Source organism: Ambystoma mexicanum, chromosome 1p, assembly GCF_040938575.1.
Source record: "Ambystoma mexicanum isolate Mex_15411 chromosome 1p, UKY_AmexF1_1, whole genome shotgun sequence".
Taxonomy (NCBI): domain Eukaryota; kingdom Metazoa; phylum Chordata; class Amphibia; order Caudata; family Ambystomatidae; genus Ambystoma; species Ambystoma mexicanum.
In genome coordinates this window covers 553277254-553292831 of record NC_090921.1, presented here as the reverse complement: position 1 = coordinate 553292831, position 15578 = coordinate 553277254, and the positions used below count along the sequence as shown (strand labels likewise).

General features: G+C 44.0%; 1 protein-coding gene across 2 annotated transcripts in view; it reads left to right on the top strand.

Annotated features, from left to right (window-relative positions):
- The window catches only part of LOC138575469 (phospholipid-transporting ATPase IK-like), a 1193252-nt gene that overhangs the window by 875292 nt on the left and 302382 nt on the right, over positions 1-15578 (top strand). For both annotated transcript variants that reach the window (XM_069649486.1, XM_069649487.1), the window contains one exon: positions 5764-5795. In XM_069649486.1, the coding sequence (XP_069505587.1) occupies positions 5764-5795 (32 nt within the window). The remainder of the gene's footprint in view (positions 1-5763; positions 5796-15578) is intronic.

Sequence of the window (15578 nt, the reverse complement as noted above, 5' to 3'; positions counted from 1 at the left end):
CACAACCTGGCCATAGACTGGGTTGATGAGACTGTAACCTCTTCTTCCTCATTTTGTAGGGATCATTGCATTCCTTCTTATTTGAATTGTTCCCGGTGTCTGGCGCTTCTCTCTGGCATTCCCAACGTCAGTGCTACTACACTGGGTCATGGACCCACTATACCCAACGAATATCAAGACTTTTCTGATGTATTCAATAAAACCCAGTCTGAGCAGTGACCCCCACATAGGGAATACAACTGTCCCATAGATTTGGTACCTGGTGCTACCATTCCCCATGGACGCATCTATTCACTTAGTCGATGAGGAACATATACTCATGGATTATATAGAGAAGCCATTACGTTTGGGTCAAGTACGTACTCCCCGTTCTCCAGCAGCATCACCTATCTTTTTTGTACCCAAGAAAGACTGGAAATTACGACCATGTGTCGACTACAAGGCATTGATGGATTGATTACAATCTTCAGTTATCTTTACCAAGCTTGACTTAAGGGGGGCTTATAATTTGGTTTGCATAAGGCACAGCGATGAGTGGAAGACTGCTTTCAAAACCAAACACGGTTTATTTGAATATCTCATAATATCTTTTGGCCTTTCTAATTCCCCCGGCTATGTTTCAGAATTTTCTCAACTACATCTTAAGAGATATTCTTGATTGTTTTGTGGTAGTTTACCTGGATATCTTGATATTCTCTGAATCTTACGAGAAACACATCCAGCATGTTCGAATAGTGTTACAAAGACTAAGAGAAAATGCTTTGTTCGCTAAGGTTGAGAAGTGTGTGGTCCATGCTGAATCTGTCGAGTTTTGGGATTTTGTTCTGTATTCACTTGGAGTCCAGATGAGTAACACTAAGGTCCAAGCTGTTCTTGATTAGCCAGCACCTACTACAGTGAAGGCCTTACAATCCTTTCTAGGACTTGCCAATTTTTATAGGCGATTTGTTGCAACTTTCTCTGAGATAGCTGTCCCATTAACTCATCTTACTCGTCCTTCTGTTCATTCTTAGTGGGATGTAAAGGCGCAAGAATCTTTCAAGGCTCGGAAGGACGCCTTTACTACGGCACCAGTCCTCTAACCTCCAGACCCTTAATTACTATTTATTGTTGAAGCTGACGCATCAGCAGTAGCTACAGGTGCTATCTTGTCACAAAGGTGTCCTACTACACACCAACTACACCCAGTTGCCTATTACTCGCGAACATACAATCATGCGAGAGGAACTACACGATTACGGAACGAGAACTGCTGTCAATCAGAGCAGTTTCTAAAGAAGGTCGTCATCTATTGGGCACCAAATTTCCTGTAGTGGTGTAGTCTGATCACCGGAATCTACAAGCTCTGTCACATGTCAAGTGCACGAATCCATGACAGATATGATGGCACTTGTGTTTTTATTATGTTCAACTTTACTGTAACATATCGCCCTGCTCCTCTAGATGGCAAAGCAGATGCTTTGTCCAGATTAGTGGGAGACCGCCATACCACCCATATGTAATGTCCGATTTTGCCTAGCAAGTCAGTGGTTTGTGTTTTTTTTCCCGATTCTTCTTCTTCATTACATGGATACCCTACAGACTTGGGTAAAAAGAAACTCATCAGAAATTGAATCCTTGAACTTTCACACAATCGACGGGCTGCCTTATGTGCAGGAACGATTCTACATAGCTGAAGAAACCACACGATTAACTGTCTTAAATTGGTCTCATGATGCTAAATTGGTAGGCCATCCGGGTCAACGTAAAACTCTAGAACTACTGCAGAGATGGTGCTTGTGGCCGCATATGAAACGTGATGTAGTGGATTATATTTTGAAGTATTCAATATGCACACAATGTAAAATGACTCCTGGTTAACAGGTGAGTCTTTTACAGGCTATGCCAATTCCACACAATTCCTGGTTAATGATGTCCATGGATTGTGTAATAGAAATGCCTACTGTACAAGGCATGACTACCATTGTGGTGGTCATTGATGCTTTTATTAAATTTGAACGTTTTTTACCCTGTAGGGATTACCATCTGCTACTGAATTGGCTGTATTGCTCTTTGCCAACATTGTTCAGTTTCTCGCCCTGCCCTCCATTCTCGTCACAGTCCATGGATCGCAATTCAGGTCCCACTTTTGGCATGCACCAACCAAGTCTCTGGGGATTGATGCTCGATTTTCCTCTTCCTATCACCCACTGGCCGGTCAAACAGAGAGAGCTAAAACGACAATGGAGCAATATTTACATGGTCTATGTTTACAATACCAAACCAATTGGCTTACGGTCCTAGGAGCAGCTGAGTTTGCCTATAATAATTATATGCATTCCTCAGTAGGTCATTCTCCTTTTTTTGTTCTCTACGGACAACTTCCATGTACATGACCTCAAGTATTGCCTACCCCTATTCCCGTACTTGCTGCCAACACTGCGGTGCACTCTTTGTTGTGTGTTCATTCTGCCATGGCACAGCCTCCTACAAAGGCCCAAGAGTGTATGGTTGTAATGTAGTCTTGTCATTGATGTCACTGGCCTGGGGTGCTTGCTGTTAGAATGTTGATGCATGAATGCAGCTCCGGAGAATGTTGTGTGGATGAGAGAGTGAATGTTCTGAGAGTGGCAGTTAGGGGCCTGATAGAACCTGGGAAACCGCTGCAAATATTCATGCCCCCGCCTTTTGCGTGCATTCTATATTTCTTATATGTTGTCCTGGGGGACGGGGTTCTTTGAGGGGGGGTATTGTAGTGACTCACCTACCCTCAGTGAGGCGTCGAGCCTCATCACGACCTAGCGCTCACCTGAGGCAATGCCGCATTCCAAGGCACCTCACACAGAAGTGGCAATGGGCTGTGCCACAAAACGTACGGCACACAATGGGCTGCAGGACTACGATTCCCATGATGGAAATAAGGCACCTTACGTTGCAACGTGCCTTCATCACAACTCTACACAGAATCCTTCTGGACTCTGCAAGAGTTTGTATTTATTCAGCAATTGAGAACCATGCCAGCGCTCCTTAACTGTGTATTTTTCTGCAGTGAGCATTATTCCCATGTCCGCTTGTCTGCGTTTTGACTCTTCTTTTCGACCCTTTTTCGTTTCCTGGATTGCTTTTGGTTTCTCCTTGTCTGCTGTGATACTTGGTGTGCTTAAGGACTGCTTAACTGTCTGTTTTGACCTGCTTCTGTGTCATCTGGACTGTGTAGATTCTCCTAAACTGCTGTGATGCTTGGACATCTGGTAGATCTTGTATTCTTTTAGTTTTGGTCCTTTTCCTGTTGGGAGGCTTCCTGCTTTTGCTTGGTTTTTTTCTTCAGTTCCTACTTTCAGAACGTTTATGCTTTTGGATTTCCTGATTTCAACAATGACTTATAAAGAACATTGGGTATTTTTTAGTGGTTTATTTTGGTTCTTCGCCATACACTTGATTGTCACTGGAGTTTTCGGGCTTGAACTCAACGGCTTTGGACACTGTGTTCTCCCTCAAGAACTGGATATTTATTATTGCAACGTGTACTGGCCATTAGATTGCGCCCACGTGCAGTTCGGGTCAGGGTTACCCTCCAAGAACATTTACATTCTGTGACCATTATTCCTATGACGAAGCTGCCTGTAGAACTATCCCATTGTCTGGTACAGTGGTAGGAGCAGTCTGTACCTTATTAGGTCTATCCGCATTCTTCATCAGAAAACAAGTAGGAGTTGGGTTCAAGGGAGAGGGTTGTGGTACTTCTTGTTAAACTATCATGCAAACGCAGTACTGACTCAGTTTATGTTCATTTTTGTTTCTCTAGCACTACTGGTCTCCTGCCTTTTCACCTGAGCCCCTCGCCTGTCAGGTTATCTACTCTGCAGGCCGCGCTCTCAGGGGAAAAGTTGCCCTCTATGGCCGTTTACCTACTTTGATGTGAATTAACAGTCAAACACATTTCACGTTCAATCTATGCCTAGAGTCGTGGTTATCAGGCCAGCGAGGTACTCCAGAATCTGTTCCCATTGCATTTGATGATTAGCAAACTACAACTAAGATAGTCAAGGAGAAATCCACCCACAACCTCTAAAGGGACAGAAATCCGCCAATTGACTAACAAACATCTTTGTCAAAAGAATTTTGATTACTTGCCAAGTTGCTCAATTGCAATTATATCACTATGGAAGCAATATTCCATTAAGGAACAGAAAGATAACTTTTGATAACCAAAACTTATAACACTCCCTCCTGATGAAACAAATGACATAATTTGGAGAAGCACATGTCGAGGGTTTGCCTAAATGTGAAACAACATTTAATTAAATCTGTAATCCAATTTGGAGGACAATGTACCTACTTTGAGGGTTTGCCTAAATGTGAAACAACATTTAATCAAGTCTGTTCTCCAATTTGGAGGCCATTTACCTACTTTGATGTGAATTAACAGTCAAACACATTTCACTTTGAATCGAATTAAAAGTTCAAATGTGTTCACGTACAGAAAGTTTAAGCTTCTCATTGAATCTGAATCTACACATAATTAATTGGAGGGCGCAGATACCTTAAAGTGAGACTGGGAACATCTTTGTTAAGCTTTAAGATGCACAGAATCCACAGAGACCAGATCTTGCCAATGTATGAAAATGGGCATCTAACAGGTAGGAAGCAAAAGTTTCACTCCAGTGAGCAAAAAGATGACATGCCCAAATGGTTAAGAGATGAGAAGATGAAGGCGTAGTTGCTGCAAAACACCTGAGTATTCAGACCTTTCTGAAAAGTTGAGAAATAGACCTCAGATTGCCACTGCCATGGGAATGTATTCCAGGGAGCTGGGCCTGAAGTCCAATGACGTCCATTCTGACTGTGTTTTCTGTAATAACCACAGTTTTCTTTAAATCTGGTAGCTCAGAGGATGACTACATTACAGTTCTGCAGATCTCTGGCACCTGGGAGGCAGGAATGGCCCTTCCTGCTTTCCTTACTATTGGAGTAACTTTGCTGAAAATATTGGGGGGATTCATGACATATAAATGAAAGTACCCTCTGCCAAATGAGTAGGACAAAATGGTGTGCCACAAAAAAGTTGAAGGGGACAAAAACACTTGCCCCCCCAAAAGTACACCAATGTTTCTTTGTGTTTCTTCAATTTCTTCCCCTCTCCCATCCATCTACTTCCCTCTGTTCCATACTCCCTCACTTCCTCCCTACCTCTGTTAATTTGTAACTTTCCCTCTTTCTTCTTCCATTGCTTCCTCTCTATTTTTCCCCTCCCTCCCATCATGTCCTCCATTCTGCTCTACATCCCATCATTTTCCCATGTACCCTTTCTTTTCCCTTTTCTTACTTCCCTTCTACCTGTCTGCTGCCTTCTCTATTTCCCTTTGTTCTTTTCATCATTCTTTATCCCATCTACCAACTCTCCCTTCTAATCATGGCACACCCCCCCAGCCCTTTCTTACAGCTTCTTAAATGAGGATGAATTGCCATCCTTTCATTCTTAAGATCCATGTTAAATATAGAAGAGTTGCCTATACTAGAAATTTCGGGACTGATAAAATAAGACTCACCCTTTGGCTTATCCTCCTCCCTAGACACATATAATGAAAAATAAATATTGTCATGCATTCTTTTCTTTTGATAGGACTGCAAATCTGAAGCTTTAGAATTGATTTTAATGTTTGGCATTGCCTTGTTTATGTGCCATCGTTCGATTCTTATAAGCCACGCTACTTCCACATGTAAAGATGACATTTACATTTTTTGCACAATTTGCTGATTAACCTCTTTTGTTATCTTTTTAAGGCACCACGTCAGACAGCACGAGTGAGCTTCAGGTAGGTTGCTTTCATACCAGCACATTCATTTCCCTCTGGTGATCACTGTTTGTTTAACACAATATTAAACCTGTTGTGATGTACTAAAAAAGCCACAAGGACGAATGGCACCAAGAAAATCCCACATTTTTTTCTGAATGTGTATCAAAACAACTAGTGACCTGTGATCAATCTCTTAATTTCACACACTGGAGTGCTTTTTGTTTAGTCCGGGGTGGTCAACCTGCGGCACTATTTCAGCCTACGGCGCCCATGATCCAGCGCTATGTAGAGCTGATGGAAGTTGTAGGCCAAAGCATCTGGCAAGTCATATGTTTCCTCCCCCTATTTTACACAAATAAAGGGCAAGGCCACATCTAGGTCTAGTCTCAAAGGCAAATAAAAAACATTGGGCCTCATTACAAGGTTGGTGGTGCAGGAAAAAAGTGGTGGTAATTATGTTACTGCCACTTTTTCAGCACCAACAAAATATAATGTTTGGCATATGTACCGCTGGTGGTGTTATCATGTGGTAAATCTGTCAATTCTCAGAGGAAAAGTGGAGGATTCCCCTCCAGCTTCTTGCTGGAGGTAAATCCTCCACTTTACAGCTGAAAATAGGTGGATTTACCGTGAGGTAATTTCACCGGCAGTAAATCCACCCCCAAATCCCCATGTAGTCCAATCGACTCCTAAAACTGGGAATTACCACCACTTGTAATCCCGTGGTAACTCCATGGGACCTAGTGGTGGTAACAGTAATTCTTTTTGGCGGTATTTCAGCGGGTTTACCATCAAAATACTACCACACTGGTAATGCTGCCCATTGTCCTTTACTTGTAAATGTTCCTACTTGTATGTGTTGGTCTGTCATCGGAAGCTATGAACTGTTCCATTCTCACACATCTCTCCACAGAAATATCCTATTCTCCCTTCATGTACTTTGGTATTGGTTCTGATCCTAGGCTCCCATTCAGCAGACTGAACTCATCTCACCACCCGCTGCTGACAGACATTGCTGCTAGAGACTAGGGTAGAGGAATACACATTGAGCCTCATTACGACTCAGGCGGTAAGGGGTTTACGGCGGCGTAAACAGCGCCGACCCTTACCGCCTGAGTACGAGGTCCCTTAGCGCCATGGAGGTTTTAACACCTGCTTTTAGCAGGTGTTAAAATCCATGGCGCTAAGGGACCATGGAGTTAATTACGCCACCGTAATTTACGGTGGCGTAATTAACGCCTTCCCCACTCCCATTATGCCCTATGGGGCAAAATGGGAATGGGGAAGGGTAAATGGGAAAATGGGGATTTACCGCCCCGCCAAGGTTGGAATGGGGCGGTAAATCCGCCAACCACCATGGCGTAAACGTAGTTTACGCCATGGTGGTAAAGTCACGGCCCAGGCGGTAACTTACCGTCTGGGTCGTAATGAGGCCCATTGTCTACGAGGCAAGCTAGTCTGGCTGTGCAGTGGGACAATCTGCACGTGTTTGTCAATATGACGAAGGGAACAAACAAACAATTACCTTTAAACTAAGATACTTATCAAAATAAAAGTTTTAAGCAGCTTCCTTTCAAAGTGACTGGACCTGCCATATGATGGCAGCACTTGCATATATGAGGTCGCACCTTAGCTATGGGGACTATGCCTGGCGTATGAGGCATTTGCTTCCATAGAATAGCAGTACTAGTGCATGGAGGTTGCACTTGGCATATGATTGTAGCATCTGCGCTTGCGAGGCAGTACCTTAGTCATGGGGACTGCACCATTTACATCAGGCATTACCTGGCCTAACATAGCAGGATTCAGGCATTTGAACTGCACCTGGTATACACTGAAAAGACCTTTTATATGGACACTACACTAGGCTAATGAGACATTAACTATCATAGAATGGCAGTGCTTTGCATTTTAAGCTACACTTAGCACATATTGGTAGCACCTGGGCATAGGAGGCTGTATGTTGCATATTATGGTAATTAAGTCTATAACTGTCATAGGCCATTAATAACTGACCTTATGAAGTTGTACCTATGAAGACTGCATATCAAGACCGCCCCTTAGTTAATGAATTGTTGGCATGTAAAAATGGCTTTTGTTTGCTTAGGTAACGATTTGCCATTTAATCTGTTTACCATTATTTCAAGTTTCTCTTCAGTGATGTCACCTTATGTTTCATCAGAATCATGGGAAATGGCATCTTATGACGATGTTAAGGTCAAAGGGCGTGTGATTTAATTTCTTGCCATATTACCAGGTGTGCAACCCCACCCTCCCCCTTCCGTTTTCCCACGCGTGTTGGGGAACTGACCTCCCAGACATTATGGCAGAGTGCTTATTCTTAAAGGGTTTGAGCTGCAGGTCAAGTTTGTCTATATTTGTATGTGCTGAATATGTCAGGATTCGCACAGCAGCCCGTGTCCCTCCCAGATGAAATATCTGATTCACATGCCATGCCATGACCTAGTTGGCTCGAGACATCCACTTGCCCTATTGATGCTTGCAATCCGATTGGCTGGGCCTCTGCAGCTGTCTGGATGCTTTGCATGGAAGCCTGGAGTGTATGCAACGTCTGCAGATACCTATTGGAATGAGCTGTGGGAGTTGGATTAAGGATCCTTTCCTCATCTCTCTTCCAGGGACAAATAACCAAATGTTCAGCACATACCTATTGGAAGGAGCTGTCGGAGTTGGATTAAGGATCATTTCCTTATCTCTTTTCCAGGGAAAAAGTACCAAATGTTCTTGTATACTCTGCACATAAAGTTCTTGGGGAAAGTGGTTTTCTGAAAGGTTCCCATTATAATTGAAGGCTGTCTTGAAAAAATAGGTGAATCCCAGTTGTCTTTAATTCCCAAAGAACACGTTGGGTATTAAAGACAATTGTGAGTTACCTAGTTTTTCAAGTTTATTATATGTCTTTAATTCCTTACAATAAAAACCATACCCATAAAAAAAGACCTTTTGGTGAACTTTAGTTCAACAATGTCATCTCTTTGCTGTTGTGACATGTCCTTTCTTCTTGTAGGCTAAGGGCTGGCATTATTGCACACACAGCATTTCCATTACAGCTGGCAGGCGTTTGTGTTAGGATGGTTTATATTTGAAATGCTATCAATGGCATGATATTCCACTGCTACTGTTTTGATGAGAAATACAGGTCTGTGGGCAAGCCCATCAGTGCATGTCTGTTTCACATTGATGTTCTCTCTAGACATCTATTACTCTTATTAGTATTACTGTTGTTAAATGTCCAGTGAACAGAGCTGTAAAGAAGACTTGAGACCCATATCTACAGCTGCCCCAGGGACGTGAGGTCTCCCTTGCAACCCCTCTGGTCTCCTTTGCTACCACAGGCACACTTCGGGTGGTGAGTCACTGATTTAGTGTGTTCTTAAACACCTCAACTGAGCCTTTCACCCTTCTGAGGTCAATAAATGAGTACCAACACAGGTTACGTGATATTGTATGTATATTTCATCTATATAAAGCGCTGAAGCGTAAATTCTATATAATAACATATCATTATCATTTGGCCTTGGACGTCTGCTTGCATTCACAGTAATTTGGTAATATGGTCCGATAAACACTGATATTAACGATACATATGGTTATCCATTCTTGTATGAAGTGTATATAACATTATAGTGATATCACAACCATATTTTTCGTAGTGTATTTAGGAACAATTTGTGATGTCCCTTCCTGTTTTGTTAAGGGATGAAAGGTTGTGTTCCATTGCTTCCCGTTATGTCACTTCCAGGTGGGGGGGGGTCAAATGACATCACTTCCTTCGATGTCACCAGAGGTCATGTGATGTCACTTCCGCTACCCCTGGCATTTTGGTGAAATGACGTCCCAGGCTGACCCTCCCCCCCTCCTCTCAGGCTCAACAATGGCAGGGCAGACTCCTCTTTGTATTCATTTATTTGAACATATTCTGGTAGGTCATGCCTGTACTAATAAACTGGTGGTTGAATAATGTTGATTTTATTCTGATTTGCGGGACATCTAGTTTTGAATTTTTCTACTCTCACTTTTGAAATGACGATTTATGTTTTTGTCCTGATCTAGGATGAAAGCAACATATTCAAATTCCTTTATTTAAAACATAGACATTTTAAGATTACAGTATCATGGCAGATATAGATTATCTTTTTTTAAATAAAACCTAAACAAATGACCTTTATTAAAGACACAAGGAAAAACATGCCCCATCCTTTAGCAAGCTTGCTGACACTGGCCGGTGCAAGCGTGCTGCCTAACAGCTGATGCAGAGGCCCCAAAGTGGCCAGAGTGGACACCGTTGTGTGAAAAAAGTGTGTGCATGCGTATATGTTAATGCAATGTATGTGTTGCGTGCTATGGTAGTAAATGTGTGTGTGTGTGGTTTTGAACATATGGGCAATAAAGGTGTTTTTTTGGTGGGGACATATATTTAATGTATTGCACAGCCTGCATCAAACATTTATTAATACATTGTTGGCAAAAATGTGTCACATACAGTACGGAAATGTTTGTACCGTGCATGTGCGAATATATTGGCCACAACTTGCATAAAAGTGTGTTCTAACAATGAGACAAGATTCTTGGGGGATTGTGGCCAGATCTTCCCAGTAGTACCGCAGATTCAATGCCACGAGGCATCTCTTTACATGCACAAGCCGGGAATTTTACACCCACCCTCCAGTGACATCACAGAAGCTAGGCCATCTGCATATCTGGCCGTGCCCGGGTTTTCCCATATACGTAGCCAATAGAAAACTGGCCTAAACCCCGCCTCTTCTCCAATAGGGCTCAAATCGCAATCCATACTTACCATTGCACTTGCTGGGGTAGTAAACAAATACTTTGAAAAAATGTATTCTCAGGTCTCGATAATGCCCGGGTATTAGCATAGCCCCAACAGGGGTGTTGCTAGGTCTGGAAAAGATCAGGGGCTAAGCTAATGTCGGGACTGGCGGGATTCTGGGCTAGCTATACACTTGTGGTTGTAGTTCCTGAGCTTCTATCCGGGGCTACAACCAAAAGACCTGGGGCCCCTTTAGCCCCCCCCCCCAGCAACGCCTGTGGCCCCAAATATCGGCTCCATGCAAAGCTGACACCTTAGACTGTATTTTTATACTTTTAGGGCTGGTGTAATCCCGCCTCCCCGGCCCATGACATAAATGAAAAACATGCAATGCTCTGCTATTTTTTTGAGGGTGTTATTGGTCTTCAGTAGCTGAAGGGCCCAAGCAGAATTTCCTGCAAAGTTTATGCCTAAATAATCGTACCTTGACACCTGTTCTATGTCGATACCCCCGACACTTAGCTGAAGGGCCTGCTTTCAGGGGTTTTTAGGGCTGAAAACTATAGATTTGGTTTTGCTAACTTTTATTTCCAGGTCCAGCTCCTTACATTTGTGTGCAAAACAGAGGAGCGATGCACGCAACCCTGCAGGAGTTGCAGGCAGAAGAACGGCATCGTCGGCGAAGAACAGGGCTTGGATTTTATCGTTCCCCAAACGGGGGCGGGGATCAGAACTGAGCTTGGTCATATCTTCAAAGATAAGAGTTGATGTATATGCAAAATGGTAAAGGCGCAAAACGCAGCCTTGTCTGACGCCTCTTGCTACATGCACTGGTCCCCTGCCAAGCTCCAACACACTACTGCTTTCTTATTGGAATGTAGGAGCTGTATTGGATGTATCTGCTTTTCTGGGATAATCTTGGATAGAAGCATCTCCCATAATCTCTTTCTTGGTACACTATTGAAAACTGTCTTTAAATCAAAAAATACTGTATAAAGCTTGGTTTTAGTTAAGAGAACTTTTTTATACAGTAACCCCGGATCAAGCATGCTTATGTCAGATTGAAATTCTGCATGCAGATGACTAAGCAGCCCTTCAATGTCCACCCAATCCTGGAGATGTTTTAGAACCGCCTTTGCAAAGGTTTTCCGTGAGGCATACAGTAGATAAATTGGGCTGTAGTTAGATGGCGCTACTTTTCCTCCAGCTTGCGATTCAATAGCATCCTCAACCTCCTTCAGTTTAAGTACAAGCCTTGTCCCCCTCAAACTACTTCCTCCAACAATCATAGGTATATCTACAGGACTGGTGTTCTCACTTCCAGGGTTTGTACAATAATCCCATTTGAAAGTGCTCATGTCACATGTCAGGGGTTATGCATGCCTCTAGGGTACTGTTGCCTGTTAAGATGGATTTCTGAACTCTGTCCTGGAGGGGCAGAGGTTCAGAAGGCCAGCCTAGTTTCTTGGAACAGGGTAACCTCTGGACAAGCCAGACCAATCAGGGTAGCGATGGCGGCGGTCAAGACTAGGTCAAGAGGGGTGAGGGTGACTGAAAGCCCGCAATTTGCACACAAAGCAAGGACGCTTCCAAATTACTCCAGACAGGTGTTATATTAAAAATATAGACACATTTATTACAAGGCCTTTGTAACATCGACCATAGTAAAGAATTACGGTAAAACTCCCGTAAACCAACACATCACAAGCAATACAATATTTATACAAGACCAAGTGGTCTAAGCAATTAGAAGCACGAAATATGCAGACCACCTAGATGTGGAGTAAAACAGGCAGTGCAAGTAATAGTTAGACCCAGTTTGACATCAGAGGCCACCTAACTAGAAGGAAGTCCGAGCCCTACGAAGAGTGGAGCCTTGTGCTCAAAAGTACCTGCATACGCGGGTGCCAACGGGCAAAGGGGAGTTTCTTCAGGGAAATCAGTCAGTTCAGAGAGGCGAACAAAACGATGATGAACAGATCCCCGCTACTCAAGCGCAGCCTCCACTTGTGGGCAGAAGCAGGGCGCGAGTGCGGAAAAGGGTTGCTGTTTACGACAGCGATGGAAATCCACAGGCTCCTGCGGGAGGGCGACCGGTTGGGGTATTGACTACTCACCGGTCCCCGATGTAGGCAGACCAGTTCCGTTTTGGTACTGGAAGATTCAGATGCGATCAGCAGGATGTCTTGATGCCGTGTAGATTCGGCGACAGCAGGAGTCAGGGTCGAGGGTGTCCCAAATGCAGCGAACACACACCGGTTTGTTACCACAGCAGGGCAATTCGGCAACCGCATGTATTCCGGTCCCAAGCACACGTCTCACTTCAGACCTGGGAACGGCAAGTGTACGAATCGTATGAGAGTGCCGAGGACACGGGATTAGCAGTAAGCCAGACGGCGGTGACAGAGCAAGGTTCCTGTGTAGGCTGGTCAGTCCACTGGATGGCCCAGGGACGCTTCCGAAGGCTTACGTACAGGATTTGGTGACGATGCCGAGAATAGTTGTTCCCACTATTCTAAAGGGTCGAAGCGCCTTTGCAGACCTTCTCGCTCGATCAGAGGCCGAGTGGTCTCGCAGGACGACAGCAGTGCAGGGTGCCAAACCTTCAGCGGGTCACCAGCGATTCCTCGATTCAGCTTCTTAATTGCAGGATACTTGGCTCCTTATCCTTTGTTCGTGAGAACTCAGGAGATCGAACTGGTAGTGGGCTTTTCAGCCTCCTCTTATCCAGAGTTCCCTTTGCACCAAAATGGAGAGGGCCCAATGGGAGATCCGCTCACAAACACTCACACCATATGTGGACCTATCACGGACCACGGTGGTCCCAGGCATTCAGGACACTCTAGAATCTCTGGCACCCAGGATGTGTATTGGGAACAGACATCCCAGCACACATCCTGGAGGCACACACAAGGCATGCAGAAGCCCGCAAAAGCGTTGTGTTTCGCGGGAAAGTGCATGACCAAATAAGGACTGCCCCTGGTCGGCTCGTCCTGGGGGAAGGTGAAGGGGCAAGACGGTCAGCGGACAGGACAAAGAACCTTGTGGCATGGCCATTTTGGAGGCCAGGCCACCCTTTTGGGCCAAACGCGGGAAGCGCGGTTAACTTGGCAAAAAGGGGTTCAAAACACAAAGAAATGATAGCTGCCACCAGTCCCATCCATGACACACTTGCACATTTCATGATAAGTCCAGCAAGAGTTTCTAGGGCCTTTGGAATGACTAGAGACCCAAGAGCGCGGTAATGTAAGCTACGGTGCACTCTTGTTTCATGTTGCTCAAAAGCTGCAACATGATGAAAGGACAAAGAGAAAGAATGTCTCCAAGAACTGATGGTTTTATGGGCATGTCAGTTTCCCCGTAAGAATTGAGCGAAAGCCCAGAGGAGTGCGGCGGAAGGCTGCGCTTCTCTGGCAAAGTCTAGATCAGGGTGTAAAACAACAGCAAAAAGTTTGGGGGTTGCCACATGTAAGGAAAATCACCTACAACTATGAAATCTTTCCTAACACTCGCCCCTCCCAGACTAAGTGCATGAGGAACTAATCCACCCCTGGATGAGTTTCTTGTTCAGGTCGGTTAAACATTCTGGACAACCCATCAGCATTGCTATGTATGTTGGCCTATGTGTTGGGTGTCCTGACCCACGTTTAAGCTATCATGCTACAACATTTGGTGCTGTGGGCTTAGAAAATTCAAGATGGCGGAAAACCCACATGTGCGCCGAAATCCAGGAAAGCTGCGCAGTTTGTGCGCACACCAAAATGGTTGCCTCACTTGCCACCCACCAGTGCGAGAATGATAGGCCGGGTTGCCATGAGGGAAATGGGTTGCCAAAGGAAAAACAGTAGCGCCGGTTAGCTTCAAAGCGCTTTAAAACCACCCTGTGTTTCTCTGAAGGCAGGCTCAAAATGTCTATTTTAAACATTGCAACACATCTAAAAACTCACTGGACACCAGCAGACATTTGGTAGAATGGAGTGTTGTGTGCCTACAAAATCTGGGAAATGAAGAGCCCAAAACAATGCTTATAACAAAACTGCTATGGAGTCAGCAGTTTAAGTTGCACTGGATTTAAAGACACTAAAATCGAAAATGTTTAGATTAAATGAGTGACCTATGTTTGGTGTCACATGCCTTTGTAACTGTTGAAATGTCATAGTTTTGCACCTAGAATCAGCATTCTAGCTGCATGTGTAAAATTGCAAGTTAATTTAAAAAGCAACAAAAAAACATGACAGTTAGCTGAAAGTCTGGCTTAAGGAACTTGATTTTGCTTGACAGCTACCCCCATCAGGAGTGAAACTTGAGTCACAACTGTGTTCCCAGGCCTATCTGCCTTTTGCTGGCCACACTAAGGATATACCATCTCTCTGATAATTGAATTAAGGGGAGCCCCCTACAGAATACAGGAGCTCTGAACAATGTAACCCCCTTCACCCAGGCAGATGGTTTATGGCAGGAGTCGTAAATGGTCGTAAAAAGTGGCTTCCTCCTGAAGGAAAGGGGAGGAGCACTGCCTGTGAGAGCAAGCTGGCTTGGCAGAACTGGAAAAACCCGAAATTCAACCTTGTGCTGAGGGTAAACCACACCCCTTTGGAGCCAGAACATAACTTTAAAAAGATGGATCATTCATAGAGCGGACATGTGAAAATTTTATAAATGATACCATAATTGTGATTTTTCTGCCCACAGTTTAAGAGGTTTTTAGAACCGGTGGTATGTTCAGGGGGGTTTTAGCGGAAAAGTGGATATTACTCTAAATGTATGCATGTTAAAAATCTGAAACTTCATCAATTAATGTCCCTACTCCCTGCGCACATGTATGTAAAGTGGGGTCAATGTCAGAAATGGCAAAATCAGTTAAAAAGTGAAATATGTGCCATTTCTGAATGCAAGCTCCTAGAAACAGCAGATTTGGGACAGAGTATACCTCATGTGATATGTGACATGGGTATGTAATTTCAAACAACCGTGTAACTGTGAAATATGTGTTTTGATCATATATAGAT